This window comes from Nannochloropsis gaditana (assembly GCF_000240725.1).
Source record: "Nannochloropsis gaditana CCMP526 unplaced genomic scaffold scaffold751, whole genome shotgun sequence".
NCBI classification, from domain to species: Eukaryota; class Eustigmatophyceae; order Eustigmatales; family Monodopsidaceae; genus Microchloropsis; species Microchloropsis gaditana.
This window is the reverse complement of record NW_005803202.1, coordinates 5,415-14,036: the sequence shown is the minus strand read 5'-3', so window position 1 is coordinate 14,036 and position 8,622 is coordinate 5,415. Positions and strand designations below refer to the sequence as shown.

The following is an 8,622-nucleotide window of genomic DNA, read 5'->3' as shown; positions in this document are numbered from 1 at the left end:
CCCCCCCCCGCTCCCTTCCTTCTTCTTGTTGAATGAGCAGGGAGGGACTCAAGTTGCGCAATACAACCTTCGTCATTGCCGCTCCCGGCCCCGCCGTGGGTCAGGTCCTTCGCTTCCTGGAAAAGCACCCTCTGAGGGGGAGCATACTGCTTGGTGGGTGCTAGAAGAGGGAGGGTATATGGAATTGAGCGATGCAGTGGGAAGATGACCGAGTGAAGCTTAGAGGAGGTTAGGCGTGCACCGTGGGTTTTCGCAGAAGAGGACATGGAGGAAAGTCGCGGAGCCGTCGGCCGCGTATTGGAAAAAGGCCGGAGCTCATACATGTAGCCCTGACTTATTATTTTTTGTCGGTCTTTGCCTCTTTGGGGTGCCTTCATCCTATTCCAGGACCTGAGGCCAGCTCTGACACCCGGTCGTGGGACTACAAGAGGTTGCGGCAGCACTGCCCTTTCTTCGGTTTGATTTACGCCATGGAGGGCGAAGAGGAAGAGTACGTGGGAGTAGGGCCAGGAGACAGGGAGGGCGCGAGAGGTAGGGGTCGGCAAGGTTGGCTGTAAAAGTCGAATAGGAAGGAGACTGCATGGGGTTGAGGAATACCCGCACGGCTGAGAGGAATGCTGTAAAAAAGAGGTAGCAATGGCACGACTCTTTCCTAGCCGTGATATCTGCGGGGGACTTGGCATGATTACCCATTTTCCGCTCATCGTGGCTTTGTCATCTCTTTCATCGCCGCCCCTCCCTCTGATCTCATTCTAGGTGGAGGCCATCAGCGACTGCTGAGGAGGTTCGAGAGGGCCTTGGTCTCGCTCCTTACCCGTTCGGCATTCGCGCTACTCCCCCAGGCCAGGAAATCAGGTAGTTATGTAGAAATGGAAGGTTATCAAATGGCGGGCTGACGACTTTCCCCCACCACCTTTGTGTCTCTTTGTGATTGCACGTCTACCCTCATGTCTGGTCTCTTGGGATGTCCTCCGCCCTGACTCCTATTATTTAAATGTGACAGAGCGATTCAGGCCCTCATCCGTGATTGGCAGTTCTTAGAGTCGCTGGGTATGGGTCCGATCCAGCTCGTCGGCGAGGACAAGGATGAGGAAAGGGAGAGGACAGGGCGAGATATCCCACCGATGGAGGAGGGGAACGCGTGATGGAGATTGACAAAGGACGTGAAGGGATTAGAGAAATTATGTGTATAGACAAATATAAATAAAAGTGTTCAAGCTTGAGACGATGAAATTGCGGACGACGCAAATCACATTTTGTGGTCCTTGTTGATTTTAATAGATGCCGCTAACCCTCACGATTTGTCCCTCATTTCGCCCACTTCATCCCGTCATTCTCTTGGACCACATGTCGTCCATTCAATTCTCAGCTCACTGCATTCTGCACTGGCGCATTTGCGCTGTATTCTCGTGGGCCGAGCAAGAACCAAATGAGGAGGCCACCCACAGGAAAGAAGAATATGAGGAGAGTCCAAAGTACAATCACTAAGGTGGAGCGCCCGCTCCGACAAACTTTAGAGACAGCAATGATATCGGCAATAATGAGGAGAATAAGGACAAGCAGTGACCAGAGAGAATTGTCAGCCATTTTATTTGCTTTCGTAGAACGCGTAACCTCCTCGTACTATGTGATGCCTGTCGGTAGGATAAGCTGTCGAAGTTAAAATTACAAGCAAATGTTTGCAGAAAAATAAGGAACGATTCTCAGATTATTACAGCAGGCTAGTACAGGACATAGCACGTGCCTATTTGTAAAAATATGGTGCGTTCCTCCCGTGCGCGCTACAGGAAAACGCTCTTGATTCCCGTTACTTTTTCGGGAGATCGTTCGCAACCTAAATGGGCCGTATGGCCGCGAATGCACTGGCGTGCACGAAGCTATCTTTGGAAGCCCTGCATCAGTCCTGGCCTCTTATCTGCTACTTTTTACGGCTTTTTGTTGTGCTGTGAGCGGAAGTAGTAAGAGAAGGTATCTTTTTCGAGACCCCTGATGTCAAGCTGGATCCGACGGTCCCTTGTGCTGAGTTTTCACGTAAAACGTTTCTCTTTGAACCAATGAGGCCTCGGAAGGATATATGCGACTTAACCTTTGAAGGAAAATTGTTTGAAGGTTATTCGCAGTGATAGACGGCACGTAACAAGGGCTATCGCATCCTCTGCAAGTTATATGAAGAGGCTGTCTGCAACTATCAAGTTCATGAGTTAGGATGTTGCAACCGGGACTTTTTGGTGGAAGTGGGTATTGCTATCATTTGCTTCTTGAAAAACCAAGGAAGCAGCTTTGAAAGCACAAAGCAGGGATACCTGTATATCTGTGATGATTCTGGCAGGTCTTAGGCACGAAAGGATAGGGGTAGGCGTCGCGCTCTAGGGAAAAAAATTAATTATTTCTAAGTAGACGATTTTGCAGTCCGCATCAAAACATGTGCCTACGAGAAAGAGGTTTCAAAGAATGCACTTAACATCTTCATCATTCAAAAATCATTCGTAAAGTATGAAAATTCTTGATTGCCGCGCTCTAATTTAGGGTTAGGGTTAACAGATCTTGTAATCCAATTATCACGTAGCACTAAATATTCTTTAATGGATTTTTAACATAGCAATGCAATCCTAGGGAAAGAGTGTATGGGAGGAAAAGACGAAACGCTGCATTGTTCCCAATCCCATTTCAGGTTCTGGTTACAGAAAGGCCATATTTTTTGGTTGTCATTCCTCTAACAAATGGAAGAGCTATGTTCATCATATCCCTCACGAGAAAATTGGATTGTTTGACTTTTACGCTGTGACATCGCTGCGATTCCCCCTCCGGGAAACAAAATCTAAGTGGAAGAGAGCTAAAGCAGGATCATCGAAATGGCGGCGTTTTCAAAACATAGGTGTTGCCAGAGTTTTACCTATCTGGTATTTCTCTGTGCCTTTCTTCTCCCTGTGGGTACCGTCAACCTATAAGGACCTATACGTATATCTACGGGATGGCATGAGAGGTTGGGATTCCTGCCATAAGGTCTGTGGGACCTGGGTCTGTTTGCTACACGCGTGCACTGGGAAGGAACCATGCAGGGAGAGATATTCTGCACAGTTCTCGTCCTTTTGTCTCTGAACTCATAATGTGAGTTTACCCGGGGGTGTTGCATCACCAAGATCGTTACCCTCACCCTCGTAGAGCTCGCTGCTAACTTGCTCTGAGGGGCGACCCGACGGTTTTTACAGTGGTAGCAGGCGGTATGAAAGTGCGGTCCCGTGCATATTTGCTACACGCGCGCACTGGGCAAAGAAACACGCACGAAGGGATATTCTTCACTTGCACGCAATCGCACTTTTATACCGCTGCTACTACTGTAAAAATCATTGGGTCGCCCCTCAGAGCAAGTTAGCAGCAAGCTCTACGAGGGTGAGGGGAACGACCTCGGGGAAGTGGGGTAGCACTCTCGGGTAAACTCACATTATGAGTTCAGAGACAAAAGGACAAGAACTGTGCAGAACATCTCTCCGTGCGTGTTGCTTTCTCCGGTGCGCGCGTGTAGCAAACAGATCCAGGTCACACAGACCTTTTGGCAGGAGTCCCACCCTCTCATGCCACCCGTCCCGTAGCTATAAGTATAGGTCCTTTTAGGTTGACGGTACCCACCCGGAGTTGAAAGGTACACAGAAATACCAGATAGGTAACACCATGACAACACCTGCTTCTCCAAGGAGAATCTATATTCCCCTGAGTGCATTCCGCCGGGTGGTACATCGGCTCGGCTCATTCTGGCACGTACCCAGAATGCGCTATTCTGTCCACACATCGAGAAACATCCACCACTCACTTAAAGTGCGATACGACATTTTTAACACCCGGAAGACCACTTCGCTGAGGCAGTGAAGCCCTCGTCCTCATACCCATGGCCCAACTACTTGACGGAAATCATTCGCAATACTGCCGTGTGTTGTATCATGATAACTGAATGCATTTTTTTAAACCTGTGTAGCTTCTCGGTTGGAAAGTCGGATACGTCCGACGTCCTCCAGGTCAACCCCTCTGCATTAGCGTCTCCAAGCAGGTCTAGCCCTTTAACAAAGTCATTCATGGATGATAAGAGGTCTCATAATTTTTTTAGAAGGCATCCTTATTACATGTCAGCGTATGTGGTTTGCTTTTCTCTTTCTGGATGGAGAGCGGGATCTGCTCGATGTACGCACACATGTAGCACAGGCGTGGTCCCAGCACGATGCATGTTTCTATAGCTAGAAGGGGAAAGAAAATCATAGGGATTACCTGGACTGGAGTTCTGATAAAGTCTCATACAGATCTCTTTCACTTTACTTTTTGCAAATTATGCTGCAGAAAATATCAAGGGGTGGCCGGCAGTGTCAGGATACTTTTGTTAAGGCCTTATTCGCCCTCATCGGGAAGAGCTAATCGCGTTTGATAGCACGAAAGGGGCAAGCTTTTTCAGCTTTATCTCTTCCATACGTCAAGATAGCCGCACCTGTTGACAAAATGGATGAGGCACCTTTGCCTACAAGGACACCAGCCACCTCAACATCACAGCCGACGTCCGGGGAACTCGTCCCTAGCTCTTCTTCGGGCCCCGCCCCCCGACGACCTTTGAAGGTGATTCTTCCCTCCAACTCCAAGAATGCATTTCCTGGCTTAAATCAACATCGTAGAGTGTAAACGCAGTGTTTGCTGTCGACATCGGATACACAAACGGTGAAGATTAATTTGTAGAAGTGAACGTGCCTCGAAGTCAATCCTCTCCACCCGCGGGGGTATCATCAATGAAGCATGCTTACAGCCTTCCCAAACCAATTAAGAATCGAAGTGACTTAGTATACACATATATCTTATACCTTCGCACTCCCACTTTAACATTCTTTGCCCTCAGCGCTTTGTCAGCAAGGTCAAACGCATTCCTGACGATATCCTTGAAGACCCCGCCTTGGCTCAAGCCATCGCACAGCTGCCGTCCAACTACAATTTTGAGGTGCACAAGACGATATGGCGGCTCCGAGAAGCGGGAGCCACATGCGTGGCGCTCCAGTTTCCCGAGGGACTCTTGATGTACGCCTGCACGCTGGCCGACATCATGGAGCGCTACGTCCCTTCGGTGGAGGAGGTGGTGGTGATGGGTGACGTCACCTACGGCGCGTGCTGTATCGATGACCTGGGGGCGAAGGCGGCAGGAGCGGATTTCTTGGTTCACTACGGACACAGCTGTCTGGTGCCGGTCACCTGCACCGCGCTCAAGGCGCTCTATGTCTTCGTCGAGATCAGCGTCGACGCCGCCCATTTGATCGACAGCCTCCGTCGGAACCTGGAAGCGCCTCGGAGGGTCTGTCTGATGGGAACGATTCAATTCATCTCCGCTGTGCACGAGTCGGCCAAAGCGCTGTCAGATCACTTTGCCTCCGTCTCCGTCCCTCAGGCGCGGCCTCTCTCAGCGGGAGAGGTACTGGGATGCACATCCCCTACGCTGGACGCCGCAAAGTTCGATACATTGATCTTTGTTGCCGACGGGCGCTTCCACTTGGAAGCAGCGATGATTGCGAACCCATCCTTAGAAGCCTACCGGTATGACCCCTACGATAAAACTTTGACCCGAGAAATCTACGACACCCCGAAAATGCTTCGCCTTCGCAAACAAGCCGTGGCCGCTGGGAAGGTGGCCAAACGCTGGGGTGTCATCTTGGGTACATTAGGAAGGCAGGGAAATCCTGCATTGGTAAAACATGCGATGGACCTACTGGAAAGGTCAGGGAGAGAGGCATTTATCTTGCTTTTATCGGAAATTACGCCTCAGAAGTTGGAGCTTTTACATGAAGAGGTAGACGCCTGGGTGCAGGTGGCTTGTCCCCGGCTGTCGATTGATTGGGGGCATTTCTTTCCGAATCCTGTACTGACAGCCTACGAGCTTGAAGTCGCTTTGGGAGGGCAGGCCTGGTCCGAGGCGAGCTACCCGATGGACTATTATGCTAAAGACGGTGGAGCGTGGGGCAATTTTAACCCAGCTAATGCGAAACGGCAAATGTTGTAAAATCATATAGTGACATCGCTTTTGGAATACTTGGATGTACCTTTATCTGTCGGACTTTCTTCCATGGAACCATTTCTTTGTCGGGGTTTGGGCCTTTGCTTGGATAGATGACCGAACACCAGGAAGCGGAGTAAAGTAGTCGCATAAATATGGGCACCACTGGAAAATCTAAAATGAATTATACATTACAATGCAAAAGGGAAAAGAGACGCTGTATGTCCCCCAAAGACTTCTTTAGCTTAAAACGGTGCCCGTATGGCTATTTGGGGAATCATGGCGTGGAGGGATGCGTCTCAAACGTTTTTTTGAATTATGAATGCTTCGACAACAAAAAATTAAATGGCCCGCCAGGCGCTCTAGAAAGTGCCCTGTTGGGCTGGTGATGACTTACTTAATGTGTAAACGACCTCACTTTCTTTAAAATTTCTCCCGGCATGTGCTGCAGTTTAGTGCTCGTCCCTTGCTTGAGTACTATGTGGTTTGTTGTTCGATGCGACGCGTGATTACCTCCTCTTACTTGCCAGTCCTTGACGGAACTTTGCTGATTCCTATCTGTAACACTCAAGAGGTAGAAATAGAAGCACCTGTGTCGAACGACTAGAAACGTCCTTACATTTACGCTAACCATTACGGCAGGACATCATCTTTGGCTCCTGGACGAGAAGGCTGGAGGAGGGCGCAAACAAGATTTAGACGATGCCTACACATCTGCGAGAGTTCGGTCTTCTTGTCTGCATGACAGCCATGTCAACAGTACCTGTACTCTCCACAGGCATGTCCAGCACAGTAAGTAAGCACGACGTGGATCATTTACGAAACTATTGGTAGCTATGCGGTGGTAGAAACAGAACGAGCAAAATTTTCTGTGAGAGTTCCATCAACCAACGCCCAGAATTAAATGTATTCATCCTTATACCTTACTCAAAGAATGCAACTTCTTTGTCAACTATACAATTTAATAGGTCCTTGTTGGAGACTCGATCATGGCAGGCCGTGATGGTGTGTGGGGTATTGGAGCGATTAACAAATACTTGAACCAATTCTCGGGCCAAAAACTTGACAATTACGCTCTCATCGGCTCAAGCCTACACGACGGATGGGTAAAAAGCGTACCGCAGGTTTATGGCGATATGCGAAAGAAAACGGCACCAGCAGTGCCCACTACAATTGTTCTGAATGGCGGAGGAAATGACGTTATCACCGTGCGAGATGATTGCTGGGCATTCAACGACAAATGCCGTAAGCAGATAGATGAAGCCATGGACATTGCTGAAAAGCTTTTGCTTTGCATGCATGATGACGGCGTCGAGCACGTTATCTATCTCGGCTTTTATTACGCTTTTAACATGACCGAAGCAGTAGATTATGGGATGGAGGGAATCAAACGGGTTTGTGAGGGCGCTCCCATAGACTGCCATGTGGCTGATGCTCGCAATCTAAGCATACCTACTGGGTGGGATGGTATACATCCCCTTGACGAAGGTTACAAACGGTTGAGCACCCGCATTTGGGAAGTAAAGGAGGCGAATAATATACCAATCTAGAGCGGTACTCATAAGTCTGTAATAGCAAGAGGATTCCTGACCATTACTCATATAAATATAACAAGGAAACCCGTAAATAACTGCATAAAGAATATTGTATTTAACCGTTGCTGCACTTTTTGGAGAGCACGAACTTCCTATCTCGGGGTCGTAGAGCTCCTAATGAAATTTCCATTCTGTCATACGGCTTTACCATTAATGTCTTAAACGGACTTGCATCGGACTAGATAGCTTGCTTTCATCAGTCGACCGAGACTATACGCTCTCAGCGACGAATAGCTTATAAGTTGCGAGGTATAGGATATCAGTTGGGGTTAGAGCTACTATATGTACGTTGAGGTTATATTTTTCTGACATCTCTTTCTAAAGGCTATTCTCCTCCGGCTGAAAGAAGCCCAGGAAGCGGAGAGACTGCCGAGTTGTTGCCTTCTGAACAGGCGCACATGTCTTGATTTGAATCTTTGAACTCGAGACGTACGCGCGCGATATGGGCCCGGTCTAACCTAAGCTATTGGTACTTTGCTATGCTCTTCCTTGTGTACGATACAAAACAGAATCTTGAAAGCTCTTTCCCATGAGTGAGGGTTGTGTTCTCAAAATTTTGCATCTTTAGCTGAGACACATCCAACACGTACAATCGCAACCACAGGCGCATCGTCAAATAAGATGACTAAGACCCCTGACAGCTGCAATACCGGCCGCGCGCAAGCCGTACGGACGTTACGACAATGCTCACAAGACATTGCACAGTATAGTGATCCACAGTGTGATGAAGATTATGTGAAATTGATCGGAATCTTGGAGAAAAAGGCTCGCGCTTTAGATGCCCTAAATCAATACAGTCAGATGAGTGCTTGCTTGGAGAAGATCGTCAAGTTGGCCCGAAGCAGTCTTCCCTCGCACAATCTCTCGCTGCCTAATGCCTTAGAAGGCCTGGCAGAATGTCGGGCTATAATGGGGGACAGAGTGGCAGCCGTTTCTTTGTTTAAGGAATGCCTCGAGGTGCGAGAACTTGCAGGGATGCTCGAAACCCATCCATCTCAGACGGCCTGCTTGAAG

General features: G+C 48.7%; 2 protein-coding genes across 2 annotated transcripts; both read left to right on the top strand.

Moving 5' to 3' along the window:
- Positions 1-5,071: 5,071 nt before the first annotated feature.
- NGA_0470300 (diphthamide biosynthesis protein 1) lies at positions 5,072-6,019 on the top strand (the record flags this gene model as incomplete). Its single annotated transcript, XM_005853759.1, has 2 exons — positions 5,072-5,675; positions 5,889-6,019. 2 exons carry the CDS (start codon positions 5,072-5,074, stop codon positions 6,017-6,019), a joined length of 735 nt encoding a protein of 244 aa, XP_005853821.1.
- A 629-nt stretch (positions 6,020-6,648) lies between these two features.
- On the top strand, positions 6,649-7,673 carry NGA_0470400 (uncharacterized protein). Its single transcript, XM_005853760.1, has 2 exons — positions 6,649-6,805; positions 6,982-7,673. Exons 1-2 carry the CDS (start codon positions 6,716-6,718, stop codon positions 7,561-7,563), a joined length of 672 nt encoding a protein of 223 aa, XP_005853822.1. The 5' UTR covers positions 6,649-6,715; the 3' UTR covers positions 7,564-7,673.
- Positions 7,674-8,622: the final 949 nt, after the last annotated feature.